The sequence below is a fragment of the Emydura macquarii genome, unplaced genomic scaffold (genome assembly GCF_026122565.2).
Source record: "Emydura macquarii macquarii isolate MOO-44397 ecotype Brisbane River unplaced genomic scaffold, CSIRO-AGI_Emac_v2 contig_3113, whole genome shotgun sequence".
Classification (NCBI taxonomy): domain Eukaryota; kingdom Metazoa; phylum Chordata; order Testudines; family Chelidae; genus Emydura; species Emydura macquarii.
This window is the reverse complement of record NW_027133250.1, coordinates 4,016,828-4,039,352: the sequence shown is the minus strand read 5'-3', so window position 1 is coordinate 4,039,352 and position 22,525 is coordinate 4,016,828. Positions and strand designations below refer to the sequence as shown.

At 44.2% G+C, this 22,525-nt stretch overlaps 1 protein-coding gene across 8 annotated transcripts in view; it reads right to left on the bottom strand.

The window, feature by feature from the left end:
• PUM1 (pumilio RNA binding family member 1) overlaps window positions 1-22,525 on the bottom strand; it is a 108,609-nt gene that overhangs the window by 7,540 nt on the left and 78,544 nt on the right. For 4 of the 8 annotated variants that reach the window (XM_067530802.1, XM_067530805.1, XM_067530807.1 and 1 more), the window contains exons 11-20: window positions 21,727-21,865; window positions 19,944-20,087; window positions 18,503-18,799; window positions 17,481-17,717; window positions 6,209-6,476; window positions 5,564-5,693; window positions 4,309-4,443; window positions 3,449-3,586; window positions 1,142-1,267; window positions 214-335 (exon numbers count right to left, since the gene is read on the bottom strand). In XM_067530802.1, coding sequence (XP_067386903.1) covers window positions 214-335; window positions 1,142-1,267; window positions 3,449-3,586; window positions 4,309-4,443; window positions 5,564-5,693; window positions 6,209-6,476; window positions 17,481-17,717; window positions 18,503-18,799; window positions 19,944-20,087; window positions 21,727-21,865 — 1,736 coding nt within the window. The remainder of the gene's footprint in view (window positions 1-213; window positions 336-1,141; window positions 1,268-3,448; window positions 3,587-4,308; window positions 4,444-5,563; window positions 5,694-6,208; window positions 6,477-17,480; window positions 17,718-18,502; window positions 18,800-19,943; window positions 20,088-21,726; window positions 21,866-22,525) is intronic. The other 4 variants (XM_067530804.1, XM_067530808.1, XM_067530809.1 and 1 more) reach the window with 1 other exon arrangement.

The window sequence follows — 22,525 nt, the reverse complement described above, 5'->3', positions numbered from 1 at the left end:
GGATATCCTCATCCTTGCTATAAACAGACAGCCATCTAACTGGGGTCAAATGTCTTTTACATTTCCCCATTCATGTATGGCTGATTTTTAAGCAAAAAACTGTAAGTTACACAGTACTGTCACTATACTGCTACTGCCATCTTCTGGCATGCTAGCACACGTAGGAAAAACAGTATTTCTATAGAACTGGGATTTTACTAAGCAAATGCAAACCTGGCAAATTTATGTTGACTCAACACGAGCACGTTGCCTCTAATTTCAGCTACAATCTTGCTTTTGTCCTCAGGCCGCCCATGTTCTAGTACATGCTGGATAACATAGTTCCCATATTGATCCTGTAACAAAGCGCGTAGAAACCATTAACACCAAACCAGCTCCCTGTGCCAGCAAGTGTTTTAAACTTTCATTTAACTACACACTAATTAGCCCATAATGAGCTTAAATCACATAATCAATATTTCTACTGCTAGAGAAGGTCACATGCTAAAATTTTAGGATGACGTAAAACACTAACTCTGTAGCAATTACAATCCAAAGTAATTGGTTCTTGAGCATGAACCATGTTGATTATACTAACTGCATAGGCAAAGAAAACATTTCAAATTTCTTCAGTCTCCCTCTAAGTTCAAGAAAACTGAATCTCACATCCTAGAATGCTAGCATACAGTTCACAGAGCCCATCCCTTCTTGAGCCCCCCCAGTACTGGAAAGCACAATGAGAATGGCTAGCGGTGTTGCCTGTCAGATGGCTAGCCTGAACTGCTGCTACAGGTACACTGCTATTTTTAGCACGCTAGCGTCAGAAGAGCTAGTGCAAGTCTGCCTCCCCATGCTGGGAAGCACTCTTCCACAGACGCTAGACATACCCCTAATATTACAATACTCGCAACCTTGGGTTCCCTCTTTTGCTGCCACCCTTGTCTTCTCCCTCCTCCCCTTGTCGTGGTCTGCACCCCATTATATCTTGTCCCTAGTTAAAGACTGTAAGTGCCTTGAGGAAGGGACTGTCCTTACTGTATGTCTGTACAGCATCCACCATGACAGAGCCCCAAATCTTGATTGGGAACTCCAGGAACTGCTGCAATACAAAGCAGTAACCAACATGCTGTGCAATACCTTCCTCCAAATTCCTGCCCAGTACCTGCACAAGCTGCTCGGTGTGTTGGTGGAGCTCCTCCAAGATGGGAAGTGTCTGCTCAGGCAGGCAATGCTCTAGGATCCGCTGAATCACACGACAGCCATATGGATGTGTAGACAAGGCAAACACCTGCATTCAACAGACACAAGTCAACACAGGCAACACTCCTATTAGTCCCACTTTTTGAAGCTTAACCAGTCTTTATAATTGAATAGAAAAGTGATGGTAAAAATAGCATCATCTCAATGATTGAATCTGCTCCATATATGTAACAAAAATTATGACTCAGCAATTCTTAGCACTCATAGAATCATAGAGTTGGAAGGGACCTCAGGAGGTATCTAGTCCAACCCCCTGCTCAAAGCAGAACTAACCTCAGCTAAATAATCCCAGCGAGGGTTTTGTCAAGCCGCATCTTAAAAACCTCTAAAGATGGAGATTCCACCACCTCCCTAGGTAACCCATTCCAGTGCTTCACCACCCTCCTCAGGTCTTCTGAGTCCCAGTTTGCTGCTTTATCCACCAGAGCACATTGTCTAAGTAATACATGTTGATTAGGAGCAAAGTTTGTGGTTTGAATTCCAATTTTTGTCCCTAAGAAAAAGCCTCTATTCCCAGCTCTGCCAGTGGCCTGCTGGGTGGCCTTGGGCAAGCCACCTCTCTCTGTGCCTCAGTTTCCCCATTTATAAAATGGGGACAATATTATTGATCTTCTTTGTAAAGCGCTTTACAAAAGCTGGGTATTGTTATTATAAAGACTGTTTTATAACTCTCTGCTTGGGATGTATGGATACTTTATGTTGGTTACCAACTATAGTTACATGCCAAAAATTATGTAAGAAGTGACTTAAAGAGGTGACGCAAAAAAGCTCTGTGGAGGGCGAAGTATATTCTCTCTTTCAATCAGCACTGAACACACACGATAAGAGCCACCAGCAGTAACTGAGTTTCCTCAAATGTTTGGGTTTATTTAACTGCCTTACCATTTCGTTGTAGGGCCGTTGGGTGTCAAAGACCCTTCTCCCTTTCAGATGTATTTGAATGAGTTGGGAGAACTCATCACCAAAACACTGCTGTTCAACTTGTTATTTAAAGCAAAATATTCTCTTCAGCTGTTTAAAACCAATTAACACAACGCGGCTACTCTATCTGAGCCTCATGGTCAATAAAAACTACAGTAAAAAGCTACTTCTGAGTTGAACACACAAAAGCATCTTCAAGTGCAGTTAAATTCGGAGATCATCTTGAGGTGCCATGTTTACTCTTTCAGTATCAAGTTCAGATGGAATTGGCTCACTTCATAAGGTAAAAGGATTTTTCTAACTGCCACCGTCTGTACTCTTTCTGCCATTTAGATTGCCTCCTGCATTGATACTCCACTGGAAGATTGTACAGTCAGAACTTACTTGGCAAGTTTGTTAAGGAACACTGCAGGCTCAAATCTGGCGTGCTCTCCTATAGCTGACTGTCTGCAATGCTAATGGTAATGAACAAACTGGGTGTGTTAGTAAAGTAAGATGCAACATGAAAACATCTATAGAGTAGATTCAATGTATAAGAAGGTGCTTTTTTTACCATCACTTTTCTGACCACAAGTGCACTTTAAAGTGTAATCAAAATCATGACAAAGATTCCTAGTGTCAAAAAGAAAACTCGCTGTCAGGTTGGCATTTCATCCTTCAGCTTCAATTCAAAGCCAATTTTGGCAGTAGAGTTGGAAACACTTAAAACAGGGATTTTATAATGAAAAGGTCAAGATAACTAAACTACAATAAGCACAAATAAAGATTGCTACATAATGAAATGGTTAATTATAAGCATACTAGCCAGGAGCTCCAGGAGTGAAATGGGGCAGAAATCGCTCTCTCTCTCTGGAGGTAAATGAAACTTTCTGGCCCACAACTGGACCCTTGGGAAAGGCAATGCTGTAAATCAGCTTTGCAAAACAAATATCCCAATGAAAATGTACTAGTTCAGTCACAAAGCCTATTCATCATCTTTATTATGACGACTGTTGGGAAAAAAGTAACTGTTCACCCTCCAAAAAAAAATTACTTTTTCTGGGAAATAGATTTTTGCAAGGCTGCTCTATGTGAGATATCTGCAGGCAAAAGGAAAACGCTTGTGACTGAAGAAGTGCCCAGCCATATTTTATTGCTAAATTCTTCAAAATGGTGTTTGCAGGAAATAAAATGTTAAAGTTTAAAACCCAAAGGTCTGGTTATAGCAACTCAGCTTCTGTTCAAAGTGATACCAAATAACACAAATAATGAGGCTCAGTATTTTATTTGTATCTTCTCAAGAACTTACCTGCCCCTTAAATGCATCAATGATAAACTGCAGGGACTGAGGCTGTACACACTCAATACACTTCTGCACCACATGGTTACCATTCTGGTCTTTCACACACTTCAGCACGTGGCCATCTAACTCCCGCACCATCTCATTCTATTGGGTAGAAAGACAGACACAAACAGAAAGCACCGCCGGAGTTCATAGCTGACAAATATCTATGCAGAATTTTCACTAATAACTGATGAAACAAGGACATCCCATGCTAAATCTAAAGTTTAAAAGTCCTTCATGAAGAACTTAGCTGTGTCTCATCACTACCCCAGTGAAAGTTTTCCAATAGCAGTAGAATCTAGGTGACTTCCCTAGGTAACCAATTCTTGGTCTGGCTGGCTAATGTCTTGGAAGGAACAAAGAATTTCTCCCCAAATGCATGAGAACGTGTTAAATATGTAGCTGATGTTGGAAGGTAGGATTCTGACTCCTACATTAATGCAGCGAAGTCCTAATGACTGCTAAAAGGCAACGACTTGGGAACTGTTTCCTCAGAGGGATTTAAAGATGCCTCCCAACTCACTACAAAACTCAACCTCCCCACCTGCCACACTACAATCTGATTACAAGGAACACTGGAAATTGATTTTCTGTCAAAGCTATTAACTGTGAGATGGCGCCGTCTGATGGCACTCTCTCTCTGCAATGGATTCACAGAACGTCACACGCTTGTCATGCACATGAAACATAACATATTACCACAAACTAAACCAAAGGAAAATCACTGACAGACAAAAAACAGAATCTAACATGTGTATAGTAATTCAATTACCAAACAGCGAAGAACATTCAACATCAAGAAGAAAGTTAAAATGGAAACTTACAATTACCTGCTGGTCTGAGGGGATAAACTCAAGAGCCTTCTGGATAACTCTACAGCCGTACATCTGCAAAGCCAGGGACAGCACGTGCCCACGGATACGTTCTGCCAAGGCCAACTTTTGTTCAAGGCTGCCAAACTAGAAAGAAGGACAGACACTGTTATTCGAACATGCACCAAAGTCTTGCGTTACCCAGGAATAGACTGGCAGAGGAGGGGCAGCAGGTAGGTTGTAATACTGAAGTCTCTGGGTTAGCATTTCAAAGCCCAGGCCAGCATGCTGTGTCCCTGAAAGAACTCGCATGCTCTCTGGGTGTGCACCAACAACACGGGGAGGTGACCGTCTGTCAGACATGTCTGATATATTCAAAAGAAGTCAAGTGGTAAAGGTGCTGAGCCCACCACAGTCAGACACATATACCAGTTGATTAACACAGTGACACTGAAGAGTTCCTGGAAAGACCATGCATTCCATGATCCTAGTTGCAAGTCCAAGTGACTTGGGAGAAATGGAGACATTCCAGGAAGGAGAGATGGAATAATTTACTCAGTATTGTTACTTCAGAGAACCTCTACTTCAACACCAGTGGAATTAAAAACATGACTTGCAGACTAGCTGAGCGATGTGTTGCAAATATAATAGGAAAGAACTCCCACAACATTTTCTGCCTTAGCCTGTGATAACTTCCCATGTCCCAGGGATGCATGTGCTTAAAAAGAAGAGGTGAGAGGATGTGGTTAGGTTGGTATTTTCAAAAGAGCCTAAAGGAGTTAGCACCCAAATCCCAATTAAATTTAATGAGAGCTGGGCCCTTTACTCTTAGATCCCTCTGAAAATCCCAAACTCAATTTGCTTCCGTATTTAAACAAAAATGCTCCCTCCTATATTGTATATTAGAGACACAAGGTGGGTGATGTAAAATCTTTTATTGGAGCAGCTTCTGCTGGTGAGTGAGACAAGCTTTTAAGCTACACAGAGCTCTTCTTCTTCCCTCCTAAAGAGACATCTGACACTTGGTGCATCCTAAAGGCAAAAAAAGTACTCTTCGGAAGCATTTAAGAGCCCCAGGCCTGAGTCACTCTAGCAGGGAGAATTTAGCAGCATCTGGAGAGGGAGTGACTCCCCTTCACTGCTGAGAAATCTCCTACTCTTCCATTTGGTGGCAAGTTCTTTACTGAGCTCTCCCAGGAGGCTCTCCAGTGCCCCAGGATTAGTTCCGGTCGGACAGGGACTGGCAAAGAAGGGAATGAAGACTTACTTCAAAGAATTTCTGTATGACGTAATTTCCAAAGACATCGACCATCAGCTGGTAAGCTGCCTGTAGGATTTCATTGAACACAAGCTGGCGCTCGGCAGGGGTCGCACGCTCCAGTTTCAGCTGAATGAACCTGAAGAACAGAATTGGCACGATGTTATAATTCAAAGGGCCCCTGGCACATATTTCCTCACTGTACTCATTCTACTGAAAACCAATTCAAAAGTCCCATGTTTTCTTGCTCAAAATAAATTGAGAGTTACATGCAGTGCCTATCAAACTCTAGGTAATGGCACAGCCATAAATATCCCATTGGCTCAACATCACAATAATCTCCCCACTGCAGGGTTACTGGGATGCTTACTGCTTGGACAACCCCCACTGAACACTGGGAGCATTAAGTGATGCTGGCAGAGCAAGCAGGTTAAATATGAAATGAGAATGCTCCTATTTACACACAAAGCCTTTGGGAGCAAACACGGGTAGCAGAGCATCTGCAAAAAGAAGAATGAGAGTGAGGCAATTTGATTTCAATTTCCATTCCTGTGTAATGCCATCTTGCTTTTGGACTTTTGCCACCAACTGCACACAGAGCTGATCAGGAAGGAACAGTCTTAAACGTGTCATAGTGTGTATTTTTAATCCCACCTGGATCCATGCTGATCCTGGGAAAACTCCATGATGTGCCCGGCAATCTCCCTGAGCTGTAGGTTAGGGTACCGGTTATTGCGGAAGTCTTCAAGCAGCCTGCTTCGGCCAGAGGGCATGACATCAGACATCCCGTAGCGCAGGCGAGAGGAGGGGAACAGTGTGCTGCTGGGGCTGAAGAGGCTAGAGGCACTGCTTGCACTGCGATACTTGGCTTCAGCTCCAGGGGCAGCGGAGATGTAGCGGCCACTACCGTTTGTGAGCCCGCCTGTAGGTCACAAAAATGAAGGTGTTTCAAAAGCTAAAGGTGAGCAGCTGAATGACTGGGCTACAAACAGAGACAGGAACTCTGTGTAAGACTATTTCTATGCTATTCCTAGTCCAGCTAAACCAGTTTTGCCAGCAACTGTTCTAGAAGACAGACTGGCCAAACTGTCCCAGAAAACAATTTAGTTAGGACTGTATTTAACAGTCTATGGTTCTTTAACCTGGCACTATCATATTTAAGCAGAAAAGCCTATAGATTTCAACAGGGAGTTTGGCTTAAAACTGATAAGGCTTTGGTTCCTGAGACTGTTAAAGGGATCTAAAAATCTGGTATGCTGTCAGTTCCATGGCTTTCCCATCTACCACAATTCAGTGACTGTCTGCATCCCTTTCTGACTCTCCTACCCCATCCAGGACCCACCCTGTAGTTTAAAGTCCCTTGTAAGGACTATGTAGTGTAATAATATGTACAGATGCTACCTTTCACACTTGTATTTCCATGAGTGGGAGTCCTTGCTAATGCAACAGGAATTTACAGCATTTAAAGTTGGAAGAGTGGGGTCCATCTTGGATGGTCTCCCCTAGGACAAAGCGGGCTCCCACAGCTACTTTTATAACTCTAAAGGGATCCTCAGTTGCAGTAGAAGTTTACATTTCATTACACTGCATTTCAGTTACATCTGCTCCCAAGTGTCCCTGTCAACTTGTGGTTTTGCAATCACATTTTCCTAATTTTCCCAATGTTCTTCTCTCCTCCTGTTGCTGTGTGAAACAACCAACTCAAAATAAACCAACTACGGAAGGGAAAAGTGAAATTAAACACAATGAGCTACCAAATGCACAAAGGAAACTGAATTACTTATTTTCCACTATTGTCTTTCAATTAGTGACCTCACCTCTTATTGGCAACAGGGAAGCTACTGCTCCCTCAATACACATTTCACTGGGAAAGACCTTGGTGAGCAAAAATAATGCTTGAAACGGTTTTAAACTTTCAAAAATACCCCCACATGATCACCTCTCTGTTAGGATGGCATGTCAGGTGGCAGCGGGATGGAGTTTAGGATTCATCCTGCATTTAGGGGATGAACAGGTTGATGGGAAATCACTTTAAAAACCAAACACTACTTTTTTATCCGTAACTGTAATTTTTTACAAAGATTCTTTCAACTGTTATGAACTCACTCACTCCTGCCACCCTCTCAGCTTAGCTGAAGACTTTTCCCCTTTACATACAGCAGAGTTTCTCAACCTTTTTGATACCAGGGACCAGCTTGCTGCCTTCCTAAATTGTGTCAGGGAGATCTCACAGACCAGTCGTTGAGAAACACTGATACATAGGAGCCAGGATCCCTCTAGTGGGCAGCTGTTGCAATTCATCTTGAGGAGCAATATTGCACCATGTGGTTCAGAGAAAAGACATAATCATCCAAGTGGAACCCAGTCTGCAAGGCCAGTATGGGGGCAAAGAGGAGCCAAGTGCCTGAAAAATCCAAGAAGGCATCTCTCATGAGGAGGGGGAGGAGAAAGTGGGTGAGCAAAGCACACACATGTAGGATTGCCCACATGAAGAACGAGCCTCCTTTTGCCAAGGCTGCAGATGCCAGCACCTGGAGCAAATTAACTACGCTTTCCCATGGCAGTTAGTGAAGCGGTTCCCTCGTAGGAAGCATCCCATGGGAGTCAAGTAACTAAAAATGGTTTCCCACTCCCCTGGGAACAATCTTCTTGTTCAGCTTCTTCTGGATGCAGGGGGAATTATGAAAATTCCCCTTCCTGTCCTCCCCAGGAGAGAGAAGATTTCTCTGCCAGTGGTGTGGCTCTCATTGTCTATATTGCATGGTGGCTAGCTCAGCAGGAATTCTGGGAGAAAGTAGGCCAATGGCATTCTTGACTACTGGCAGGTCCAGGAAATTTATGCTTTAACTGAAACTCCCTTCAAAACCAGTTTCTGCGTTACAGGTCATCTTCCATCTGACGTGGCATCTGAGGAATACATATGATGGGAATGCCAGAAAGCTACTTCTCAGAGAAATGCTTGCAACAGGGATCGCTACCCTGGCAATTTTCATATTGAGCTGGACCTCAGCCTCTCCTTCATTGTATCGCCCTGGACATTCCAACTGCTTCGGATTATAGATCCCAAAGTTGAAGGCCGGCTCACACCGAGTCTGTGCATACTACCATAATCCCAATTCATTGCAGGCACCAAGTTCTGAAGGTTGGTAGGTTCCGGGGGCAGAAAGAATCAGTGCCTGAATTTTTGAAAACTCCTTTTAGAACAGATCACTGTGATGTGGCCCATCCTGAAATGGGCACTCACATGTAGGGTAGCCTACGATAGAATCAATGAGCTCTTCTCTCCGCTCATAATGAAACCAACCTGGAGCAAGATCTGAGTGCCAGCAAAGCACAGGTGGTTACTCTTTACGCAACTGAAATCAAGAGATTGTCTAAGGAATGGTAATTTTACACTCCCTGATGTGTGCTGGGACCAGAATCACCATGGCCTTTGTGAAGACTTGTGATGGCCTGAATGGCATAGCTTCAAAAGGGTAATGTTGACCCATTACGGGTGAACCATAACAAAAAACAGTTACTAACCTTTCCTAACTGTTGTTCTTCGAGATGTGTTGCTTGTGTTCATTCCATGCTAGGTATGTGCATGCTGCGTGCACCGTTGCAGGAGATTCTTCCCTCAGTGGCATCTGTTGCGTCGACTCTAGCGCCCTCTGGAGTCACACGCTTATGTGGCAGTATAAGGAACGCTGCTGGCCCTGCGCGCGCATTCAGTTCTTTTTTACTGGTTAATTCCAACAGAGGAGTAAGAAAGTGGGTCATGGACTGGACATGAGCAAAACACATCTCAAAGAACAACTATTACGAAAGTTTAGTAACTGCCTTTTCTTCTTCGAGCGCTTGCTCATGTCCATGGACATGCTGACTTTATACCGATCTTCCAAAACTGGCATCATCACAGGCCTGTTAGGTGATGGAATCGTGGAATGTGAAGCTATGAACTGACGATCAAGTTGCGGCTCTGCAGATTTCCTGGATTGGAACCTGTGCAAGGAATGCTGCTGACGACGCCTGAGCTCTTATGGAGTCAGAGGTTAAGATGGCCAGAGGCGAGACATTCGCCTGCTCATACAGGTAGTTATCCAGGACAAGATCCTCTGGGAGCTCTTTCATCCTTTCCTCTATTGCTACGAAGAGTTGCGTGGATTTGTGGAAGGGTTTAGTCCTTTCGATATAAAAGGTGAGGGCACACCTAACGTCCAATGAGTGAAGCCGTCATTCCTCCACATTCTTGAGTTTTGGAAAGAAGACTGGCAGGAAAATGACCAGGTTTTTATGGAATTGACACATCACCTTTGGAAGGAAGACTGGCTGCAGATGCAGTTGGAGCAATTGGGGGCAAAGGTGTGAAAGTAGCTAGTTTGTCCATGAGAGCAGGAAGGCATCGGGGAAGGAGCCTGGGCTCTTCCCATGCAGCAAACAAAACTGATAACACTTCCTGTTCTACCTGGTAGCAAACAGGTCCATCTGGGGACGCCCTCACCTTTGAAAGATCAATCGGTTTACCTCTGGGTGAAGGCCCCACTCGTGGTGAGAGAAGAATCTGCTAAGGGGATGTGCCAATATGTTCCAGACTCCCGGGAGACATGACACCTCAAGATGAATGGAGTGTTCCATGCAGAAGTCTCACAGATGGATAGCCTGATAGCAGGCCAAAGACTGAGCCCCTCCCTGCTTGTTGATGTAAAACACAGCCACAGTACTGTCTGTCAGGACTTGCCTCACCTCGCCTGTGATATGGGGAAAGAAGAGCTGGCATGCTAAGCGTACCGCCCTGAGCTCCCTGACGTTTAAGTGCTGGGAGACTTCTTCTTGGGACCAGAGGCCATGGGTCCTGAGGTTGTTGAGGTGGGTTTCCCACCCTTGGTCCGATGTCTCCAAGATTAAGGCTATCAATGGTTGAGGGGTAACAAAGGGCACCCCCATCATTACCGATCTCGGGTCTTTTCACCGGTCCAAGGGAGGCGAGGACCAGGTGAAGGGACTGTGAGCACTGAGTCCAGGTGGTGTCTGTTCGGGGAGTACACTGATGCTAGCCAGATCTGGAGACGCCTGAGGCACAGCCTTGCATGCTGAACTACGCAAGAACATGCCACCATTTGCCCCAGCAGCTTGAGGCAAACTTGTGCTGTCATGACTGGGTGGACCATAACCTAGGATATCAGGTCTGACATGGTCTGGAATTAGGTCTCCAGCAGGAGGGCTTTGGCTTGGGTTGAGCTGAGCACTGCCCCAATATATTCTACTCTCTGGACTGGGACCAGAGTTGACTTCTGCTCATTTATCAGCAGGCCCAGCTCCCTGAAGGTGGCTCAGACCCTGTTCATGCTGTTCTGTACTTGAGTCTGCAACCAACTTCTGATCAGCCAGTTGTCAAGGTATGGGTTAACCTGTTCATCTCACCACCCGAGGAAGGCTGCTACAACCACTATGCACTTCATAAAAACCCTGGGGGTGCCAATAGGCCAAAGGAAAGGACAGTGAATTGATAGTGATGTTGACCCACCATAAACCTGAGAAATCTTCTGTGGCCAGGGAAGACAGAAACGTGAAAATAAAAGTCCTTTAAGTCAAGGGCAGCGTATTAGTCCCCAGGATCTAGGGAGGGAATGATGGAGGCCAGAGAGACCGTGCAGAACCTCAGCATCTTGAGGTATCTGTTGAGGCAACACAAGTCCAGAATGGGCCAGACCCGCCCCTATGGCCTTTGAGATTAGGAAATACCAGGAGTAAAACACCTTCCCTTCTCAAATCTTGAGGAACTTCCTCCACCACCCCCATACACAGGAGGGATTATACCTCCTGGACAAAGAGATGCTTGTGAGAAGGGTCCCTGAAGATGGAGTGGGATGTGGGGTGGCAGGGAGAGGCGGATAAAAACTGAAGGGTATATCAGACTGTCACTGTACTCAGGACCCAACAGTTCGAGGTTATGAATGACCATGCTGGGCTGAAGAGTAACAGGCAGTCCAAAAATAAAAGGGGAGGCAGATCTGAAATGGTGATTGGTACAGCACCCTCAGGCACACCTTCAAAAGACCTGCTTGGGCCCGCTGGAGTACCTCTGAGACTCTAACTGGGAGGCTGAGGTGGATGGGAGTGGCTGGCGCCACTTATAACCACTCCTTTTCTTTTGTAGCGTTCCTGCCTCGGGGGTGCTGAGAACCGAGTAGGCTGCTGGAGCCTGATGTGCTTCCTGGAAACAGACGGAGCGTAGAGGCCTAAGGATCATAGTGCGGCCCTCGAGTCCTTCAGACCATGAAGTCCTGTGTCCGTACACTCCAAAAAAAAGCAAGGAACCTTCTAAGGGAAGGTCCTGGATGGACTGTTGGCTCTCGTGAGGAAGGCCAGAGGAATGGAGGCAAGAGCAACGCCTCATGGTGACCGCAGAGGCCACTGTCTTGCTGCCAAGTTGGCAGCGTCCAGACCCACTTGGAGAGAGGTCCTGTCCTCTTCCAAGAGGGCAGCAAACTCCTCCCTCGAATCTTGCAACAGGGAGTCTTTGACCTCAGTCAGGGAGTCCCACAGATTAAAATTCTATCTCCCCAGCAAAGCTTGCTGGTTGGAGATATGTAGTTGAAGGCTACCCATCAAATAAACCTTTCTTCCAAAAATGTCTAGTCTATTAGTGGCTTATTGCTTAGGGGTAGCACTGGACTGGCTCCATCTATCCCTCTTCTTAGCTGTAGACACCACCCGGGAACCTGGGTGGTGCAAGTACGGGTATATTCAAACCCGTTTGCTGGAACATAATACTTCTTCTCTGCCCTCTTTGAGGTGAGGGGCAGAGAAGGAGCTTGCCACAAGGCCTTGACTGGCCCCATCACTGCATCACTGATGGATCACTTGGATAGAGCTGCTGCAGCCGGGATATCACTAAGGCTGTGCAGTCTCCTGAGTTCCTCGGTTTCCAGGCCCAGGTTTGCCATGACCGCTTCAGACGGTCCTAATGGACCCTGAAATCATCCTGCAGAAGCAGGCTACAGGGACCAGCGACAGCCTTGTCTGGGGAGAATGAGGAAGGGGCTTGCACCGGAGGCGTGGAGTAGTCTCCTGGATGTCGGTCCTGGGGTCGGTGCTGGAGTCAGAGTCTGGTGCTGAGTGGGAAGGAGCAGTAGCCCACCTCTTGGAAACCACTACTATGTAGGCGTGATGGGAAGTAGGACCCAGTACTGGAGCAAACCCCCAGGGGTTCCAGTAAGGCCACTGCAACAGCCAGTGACCCGCTGGTCAGGAGACTAGCACCAAAGTCCAGTGGAACAGAAGCTGTGTACTGGTGGTGGACTTTAGGTGGTACATAAGGTTCCCCTTTGGACCCTAAAAAAGAGTCTTCTCTTGGCGATCACAGTGGGGCAGTACCTGCTTCCGCCTCCATACATTGCCAGGGATCTGGGGGCTGGCAACGTACTAGTGATTGGGCTGCCGCGATCAGGGAAGACTTGCCCCTGGAAGGTGCAGAGGGCCCGGTGCCAGGAAGGCACCTGCCAGTCCTTTTTTCTCTCCTGCTTCTGGGCACCGGAACTGGCAGGCATCCTACTGGAGCTGGCGGGACCAGTAGAGAAAGACGTTCCCTAGCCACTTGGAAAGCCTCCAGGGTTAAAGGCACTGTCAGACCACTGGCACCACAGTGGTTTCCTGGTGTCGGTGGAAGGTCCACACAGACCATGTCCCTTATTCTGAATCATAAGGGTTAATGTTTCTATCTGAAAGTCTTATTCTTCTGTTGGAAATGTTGATAAATGGCAAATTAGAAACCAGTCAAAAAGCCTCACATCTTTTTCGAGACAAAATAAACCATGAATTAAAAACTTTGACTTCTACTTTAAAGAGGAACAAGGACAATTGCTTTGCCATCCTGTTCTGAACAGAGGTAACTGCAATTGTTGATCTTTTCAAAGGTTTCAACAGTGCAAGTGGGAGTAGAAGATTGTATAGGAGAGAGGCTCTCCGATAACAGTAAACAGCCTTTCTGAAGCTCATTTGATTTGATTTCTGGAGCCCAGAAAAAGACGACATTGAAGCTTCTCGATCTCCTTTCTAGGCTGGTGCATAACTGGGCGTGCAAGGTCTCATTGTCAGGAGTTGCTGTTGAAGCAAGGTTGGATGTGGCCTTGCAGACTGCCGCTGATAAAGTAACTTCTGGTGCCGGCGCAATGTGAAGGCCCTATTGGTTGAACTTGTTGTGGAACCTCCTGTTGTATACAAATGGGCAAAATTCCCCAGGAGGGATTTACGGAGTCGCTGGAAGAACTGAGGTGGCATTATCTGAAGACCCTTGAAAAGCTTTGCAAGTGGTTCTCCAGGAAAACTGGAGCAATCCAATGGAGTTCGTATCAGAGTGTCTCTGAAAGCGGCATCTGCATCCAGCATGCTAATCACATATGCCAGCCAGCCAAAACAGTGCACAACAGAGATGTGAACTGGCATGTGCCCTGTCACACAAATGACTAGTCTAGGATGGTTTTGCCTCTTTGAGCAGGGGAAGGGGTCTGAGACACTGAACTTGGGCTGGTGAGTGATATGCAGTGGCTGTCCAGTAGAGGGCGCCTGAATCCCATTTAAAAAGCAAAGCATTTTTGAACCAAACTGTCTCTGAAGCTGCAAGGAAGGTCAGGATTACCCAGCAGTAACTCTAACAGCTGCTGATCACCAATGAGAAGTGTTATTTTGTACAGTCTATTACAGAGCCCTAAAGTGTGCCACTAATGGCAGCAGAACACATGGCACTAAAACTCATCCCATCAATCACAGCTAAGGACTTGTCTACACTGAGAAATTAATTCAGATTAAGGTAGGGTGTAAATTTCAAGCAGAATATCTATTCCTGATTAACTCCCTGTGTGGACACTCTTATTCTGGAATAAAAACATCCACACAAGGATTTAATCTGGGTAGCTAATCAGGAATAACTCTCAATGTAGACAAGTCCTAAGCATTCACCAACTTAAGCATCCCTTTTTCCCATCCCTGCAAAGGAGAGATCACTACACATTACACATGTACATTACAGCCTCTTTTTATGTGCTTCAGGAATTTAAATAGCAAAGTTTTCACCGAGAGCCACTACACGTCAGACTTCAACATTTGACAGCGGTCTCTCCTACATATTTGCAAGAATCCTTTTGTTCTGCAACAGAATTTGAGAGATAAGAAGAAAAAAATATTTTGTACAACCTAAGGCAACAGCAGAAACACGGTGTGTGTGTACCGCACTAAAAAGCATGGAGGTTGAATTACTATACTACATTTATCTTGCCTATGCATATATTGTAGTTTTGCGTTATGCTATAATCATCTCCTCACTCAGGGTCTCCCCTCTTGCAGTCTTTGTGAGCGATTTCAAGAACTGTCTACCTGCAGTTCGCAGCACTTACTACTGCCCAAATAGCTCACAAGACTACACTGTCACATTTAACCAAGCTGGTTCTTTCTGAGTCATGTTTCACAGCCATGATACAATCAGCTAGCTGAAAGAGCAGTGATGAATCTTCCTGGTTTGTACAGCATTCAGTAATAGATAATACGTTACTTCCCAGTTACAAGACCACAGCCATGAAACATGACAAAGACAAGGTCAAACCTGGAACAACTTGTACACCATTTAACCTACAGGATTGCTGAGTCTAAACTACATCTAACCTCAACCGCACCTACCATCATCTCATTGTGGTCCTGAAACAAAGTTGCTTGGAATAACTTATTTTTTCTTCAAGCTGATACTTTGATAGAACTTTATAGTACCCTTGACTTCTCCAATCCCCCTCTGGCAAGCTGACTGGGAAGAGCTGGTTTAATAATCCCTTATAACTGGCCCATCTTTTAAATCTTCATTGAGATGAGAGTTCCCTCCTTTCCCCACCAGAAACTGGTTCAAATATTAAACTCTAAAGGGGATGAGGAGGCCTGACTCAACTCTGCACTAAGTAAAGATGATGAATCCAATGTTACCAGATGATAATTAAATCATCCACAAACTCAAAGTGAACTGTGCATTCACTAATATGGTGACAGTTTTCACTAAACTGTGAAGACCCAAAGTCCCATCCTGCACTTCTATCCCCACTCTGATAGACTTGTGGAAGGAGCTCACTTAACTTCAACACCCTAATTGAGTTTGCATTAAAAAAAAAAAAAAAAAAAAAAAGATCAAACCAAATTAAAAAATCTAAATGGCTAACACACAAATTTTATGGAGAACAGCTGCAGGAGGACAGAGTGAATTTATACAGGAACTGCTCTTAAATCACCTTTCACCTGTGTAATTATAGGACAGAGAATCAGCCACCGTGAAAACACAGCTAGGAGCAGAATTCTCTTGGTAGGGGGGAATCACACTCCTAGAACAGAGCCATCAGAGTTCCCTTCTGACTGCTTTCAGGAAATGGCATATGGCCCATTTATTTAGGCAGGATTATCCTTGACTTTTTTTGGTGTGCCCGCCTTTCGTTTCCAATGTGTGTTTGATTTAATTAATCCCTTCCCGTTACGTGTTCTAAATGGCAATATTGTAAAATCCCTTTTGTTTGTTTGACATGAGGAAGACAGTCCTGTCCTTGCATCAGACTGTTTCTAGATGGTGGATTTTCAGCTCCTATTTTCATGTTTTGTACTGATTTTACTGGGGAATTAGCTATCAGTCTGATAAGCACCTTACAACTATACAAAATAAAACCTACAACCTTTCCAAATATAGTAAACCGCTGGAAGCTCAATTCTCTCTCACACATCTGAACTAAAACTTCACTTTCATGGCTACTGTATCATAACCTCCCCATGCTCAAAATCTTATAGATATACAGATATGATATTCAACACTAAATACAATGCATATGTGCTAAATACTGATATTCGCTAACTAAATTGTAAGTAGGAGATGATATAATAAAAGGTGTCTAATGGAAGATCTGTTCTAAATATTTAGGGGACTTGCTAATCTAGGCATGTATGTTCATATAAAGAATCAAAACAAGGTAAAAACCTGAATATTGAATAATTTCCTATTTCATACAATGAAAAGCCATTTAGTCACCAGTCCTCAATCACGCTAGAGGTGTGAATTCTCTCACTTGGAAAGGTGTTTACAAGCCTATCATTCACATATAAACACATGCATTATTTACTTTAGTATACTATGATGAATTTTTATTCCAACAATTTTCTGTCCATTTTTGTACAATCAATGTCTCATGAAATGAAAACTCATTTCATTTCAATCCTTTCTAGGCACAATATGAAAAGGCTAGTTGTTTTTAATGACAATTCTTATGGAGTTATTTAAGGTGCATTAATTCCTGGTTGGCAAGAGATGTCTTCATATAGCAAGGTACTAAACTAAATGTCCAGCCACGAAACTTCTTTTGACAGGCCACATCAATGTGAAATGTTCATCAACTGAAAAGCTAAACACAACACAGCAGAAAACGAATGCTGCTCTAGTAATCGCTATGTTTTGTATAAAATACGAGGTTGCCTTATAATCTACTATTTCTTTATTAAAAAAAAATCTTTAACCAATAGCTTAAAATATTTGAAAAGGTTATGGGGAAAACCCTACCTGCTTTTTATTTTTTTTTAAAGCAACAAATAATAATGCTTGACACTTTTGCTGTGCTTTTCTTCTATATACCTCCATATACCCCCCAGTTTAGAGATGGGAAACTGAGGCACCAAGGTTAAAAAAAAATTGCACAAAATCAGGATGAATCACAGGTAGAGCCAGGACTAGAACCCAGGTCTTGCAACTTCCAGTTCAGTGTTCTGATGTGTGAAAATAGCAGGCCTGCCATAAAAGTACAGATGGGGAAGGTGCCCAGAGGTGCTCATCTTACCTAAATAATTATATAGCTGTTTAATTCTTAGCATAGAGAGAGAGTTCACCGATAATCCACCATTGCAATTATTTCCATGCTGGGATAATATTCCTTACCCAGGTTTAAGCTTGAAGAGGATCCATGTGATGATAAGGAAGGTGGCGGAGTCTGAGAATGGCCAGGTCCTTGACTGGGAAGAGGCATGCCAACAGGCCCAGGAGAGGAGGAAAAGCCAAGGCCGTTATAAAAACTGTGTCCAATAGGTGTCAAACTGCTGGATGTCCTCTTGTACAGGTCGCTGCTCCCTGTAAGGGAGTCTCGGCGGGAGCCACTGCCAGTGTTAGAGTTTGCAACTGAAATGGGGAGATAATAAAACAAAATGAAATGTACAAACTGTTCAGGGTAATGGGAGTGTTGAGAAGCATGTAATAAAGAGAAAAAGGCACCGGTGTCCACTTCCACTGCTTGGCACAGGGCTCCTCTTTTCATAAGTTAATGGGAATTGCATATATGCATCCTCTGGCACAATCAGTCCCTAGAATTGTTTCCATCAGTGCCCGGGGGCTGCCGGCCCAATGCCAAGTTGGTTAAGTAGAATTTGTTGATCTGATATCTCTAACACACCACTCATGAAAAAGGATTTTACTGAAAAACACTGAGGGCTCTTGGAGCCAATAGGGGCCCAATAATGCAACTTGCTCAGACACAGGTAAAGAGGTTTTGCGTCACCCTTGAATGAGTCTATCTGAACCATCAGACATGGATGGGCTGTGGATGGAAACACCACCCACCTTGGTTAGCCAGAGGAAAGGTCAGCCTCATGGGCAACAGTATGATGAAGAACATCCCCTAATCAGTGTTTTAACACAAGGATTGCCAGACTGGATCAGGTCAATCTCCTGTCTCAGAGTGGACAATACCAGATGCTTCAGAGGAAGGTAAAAGAACCCCATAAATGCACAATTATAATGTGTTTAATATGGGAAATTTCTGTGTAGTCCTAGGTGGTCAGTTGGCATAAGCCCTAAAACAGAAGGGCTGTATCAACCTGGGCCTTCTATAATTGATCACCCCACGAGCACGTTCAGCTGTGTTCTGAGCTGTTCCATCTCCCCAATAGACCAACTAACACTCCTACCTGCTGTTCCAAAACCTCCCAGTGCAGATCCCAGCGTGGCACCAAGAGAGCTGCTGCTTCCAAAGCCAAGGGAAGTGTTGGCAGCTTGGGCAGAGCCCTGAGAGAAGAGTGAGCTGCTCTGGGAATTGCTGCTCAGAGAGTTGTTGCCGTAAAACGAACTAGATGCCAAGTTGTTGGTGGGCTGCTGCTGGGGTTGAGGCTGAGGCTGCTGAGTTCCTAAAGGGCGAAATGGTCCATTTGTTGTTCCTGCCAGACCACCAGCTGCACCATTGGCTGACGCTGCAGCTGCTGCAACCGCTGTAGAAAAGCAATTAAACAAGACAGTCTAAAACAATCCATTTTGGGGCTTAGAACTAGCAGGTTCCCATCTATTTACTACTGATTTTAATTACTCTTCTCTCAAGGTGATATTCACCCCTGTTGCAGAGAGCTGGCACAAAGCATATGCACCTCCCATATCTTGCTCATAGGCCTTGAGCTGATCTTCTGCCTTTTGTTACACTGAACGTTTCTTTTTTCCAGATAGTTTATAAGCATCTTGCTCATATGCTGGCCTGCTACAGTATCACTTCATATCTCTGTGACAGCTGTTCACTGTATTTGGTTTTGTCTTTTTAAAGACAATCACCATTTGTGGAGGATTAATAAGCAGGAGGTACCAAAAGCAGGCATGAGCTGCTTCCAAGCTAAGATTTAAAGGGACAACTGTCAGCTTGATTTAAATTTTGTAAAAACTGAAGGCCAATAGAAATATGTCCACCCAATTAAAAACATCCAATTAAAAACAATTTTAAAAATAAATAATATTCCCCTGAGGTGCCTGAAACCCCAACCATGCATCACAAAGGATCTGATAGTCAAAATGACTTTGATTTTTAATAATCTAAGGTGTTAATAACATTAGCTAAGGTTATTAACACATTAATGCTGCGAGCTTCCTTTGGAAACAATTTTTTTATTTTACCAATAGGAAAGGTTTTCCCTTTCACGCTCCAATCTTTTAAAAGTGTCTGAAGGGATCTGGCCATAACTCCTCAAAAAATCCTAATAAAAAACCCAAACAGTGAGCCAAAAAAATAAACCTGGGAAATTTCAGACTAAAAGGATGACAGCTATGAGCACGGCAAAACAATTATAAAGGAAACTGTTTCAAAATCTTCCATTTAATAGGTGCCACCAGATACTGTGGTTAATAATAATAATGGAATTTTGCAAAGTGGTGCAAAAAACCGTTGTGCTCACTCTTCAGTTACGTATTTTGAGGCTCAGCACACAGAGTACAGAGAAAGTTCTCAGCAGCAATCCCCTGTAACGAATCTCAGTGAGGGCAAGTGTGTCATCATTGCCAACACGTCAACAGCAGAGTGCACATCACAGAATCATCCCCATCTTCCAACGGATGGGACAGATTTTCACATGTTTTTAGCTAAGTGGAACTTACCTGCTTGCGCTGCTGAGGAACTGATGATGACAGGAGCAGGGGCCACAAGGCGCACAGGGGCCCCCAAGCCATTCCTAGCCCCTGCGTTCACCACCAGGGCACCTGTTTGGTCATAGTATGCAGCGGGAGCCAGCACAGGATAACCTAAGAAAACAGAGGCAAATTAACATATGCAACTAAGCCATCAACCCACAGGAGCCGCGGACATTTCATATTGTTTCAAGAGAAGTTCCAATTACAGCAACAGGACATTTTCAAATGAAAACAGGTGAAAAACTGCATAAATTCTGCTTCTCAGGGCACGTCTACACTGCCCCACAGTTCAGACTAAGGGATGTAGATAGTGGCGTGCACCAAAGTGCTGCGCTGTATCTCCCGTGTGGATGCTGCATGTGGAAACTCAAAGATGCCGAGTTCGCAGTAACATAGTCCTACCAACACAATTTATTCCTCTTCCCTTACAGGAATATGCTATACAGGTATAAGGCACCTTTTATACCGATGCAACTGTGTCCATGCTAGCAAGGGAGGGGGTAGCTGAACCACTTTAACTATACCAGCATAGTTGTGTGCATGCACACAAAAACTATATAATAAAGCTTGCCTGATTCAGAATATCCCAACACCTAACTGCAAAGAGGGGCTGCTGATACACACTAGGAATCGCCTCCTTCCCAAAGCCAGATTGCCAAGAAAGGGCAACTCCCAGTTAGACGCTTAACCCAAGTGACCAAATTTTCAGAAGCGCTTAATACTTCTCAGCGGGGTCTGAGCCCTTTTGAAAACTTGAGCCCTGAAGTATTAGTAGTGTCGGATTCGAGGATACCTAAAGATCAAGCACACCTGTAACATGCATCTTCCACTCTACCGTTAAAATAAAGCCTTCTACCACTACACTCTAAGCCATATGAAGGCCTATACCCATATGAAAATCCCAAGAAAAAGACTTCAGGCTGAAAAGTTATAGAAGGATTACTTAACCTAACTCCAGCCAACAAGAGATATTGACATCTTTTTAACACGTCCATAATAGCCTGTCTACTTCACACAGCAGAACACAGCACTGTCATTGATAAATTAAGAGTCTGTAACAGTCTTGTGGATCATAACTAATGTTATGGGAGCTCTTCTTCTGCAGACCTGGGTGTTGACAGCGGGGCTGCTTGCCTGTGCCCACCAGGAACAGCGCAGGGGAAGTGATGATGTGGGGTGCTGAGGAAGAAAGGTGTCAGCCTGGGCAGGCTCCAGAAAAGGGTTGAGATAGCAAAAGTTTAACTTCTCAGTTGTTCATGACCATCTTCCTCATCAGCTTCCATGGCACAAAGAGAAACAGTTGCGACAAACCACACCAGACAACTTAATTTATTGTAATTTTTTTAAACCCTTTAGCTTCTACACAAAATCTAGTGCATAGCTACATGAGGGTGAAATCCTAGTTCCATTAAAGATGTTCCAGTAAAGGGTTTTGCTACTGACTTTAATGCAGCCAGGATTGCACCCAAGATAAAGATCCATAAAGATACAATAGAAACCCAAACCTGGAAGTTTCAACAGAAGTCATTAATTCCTTCAAAACATCCCAACTACTGAATGTATTCTGTTCTGACTTTATAGAAAGCGAACCCTGTATCCTCAGAGTAAGCGAAGCAGTGCAGGAGATAACACACATTTCTTTTCACCTTTGACAAAGGGATTTAAACCACATGAAGGCATATTCAAAGAGAATTAGTGCCAGTTTATCCATTGTGCTCATTTGTGTAACTGGCACTGACAGAGTCTATACCTGGCATCCCCGCAGCGAGGCCTTGTCCAAAAGCAAGAGCAGAGTTTACTGCTGCAGCTGCCACAAGTGGATCAGTCTGCTGTCCCTGCTGGTTCTGATTTGGGGTCAAAGGACGCTGACTGGCTCCTCCACGGAGAACCTGAGCGAGAAACGGGATCATTGATTAGTCTGTCTGCTTTGAGACTAGTGTATAAGTCAAAATAACTGAAAACATTTCTATAAACATTTGTGAAAGTGTATGTAGGGTTATTGTAGCCATGTCAGACCCAAGACAGAGAGACAAGGTGGCTGAGGTAATATCTTTTATTGAACCAAATTCTGTTTGAGAGAGAGAGAGAGACAAGAATAGATCACTTACTAATTACCTGTTGTGTTCATTCCCTCTGAAGTACCTGGCATTGGCCCTGTCGGAAGACAGGATACTGGGCTAGATGGACCATTGGTCTGACCCAGTATGGCCATTCTTATGTAAGCTTTCACCTAGCTTTCAGGTCACCTGAAGAAGAGCTCTGTGTAAGCTTGAAAGCTTCTCTCTCACCCATAGAAATACATATTACACCGCACCTACTTTGTCTCTCTAGTTAAGTGTACAGCTTCCTATATGCACTATGACAAATGTGTGAAAATTAGTGTAGTTTTTCTTCTCTCTATTTTTATTGTACTACAGTCACACTTTCAGTCTTATGTACACTGAAGTGTTAAAGCTCAGAAGACCTGATGTTAAAATGGACACAAAGGCTTTCATGATACCTAAAGACACCCCTGGTCAAGTTTATTGGACCCAACCTGGGAAAATTTC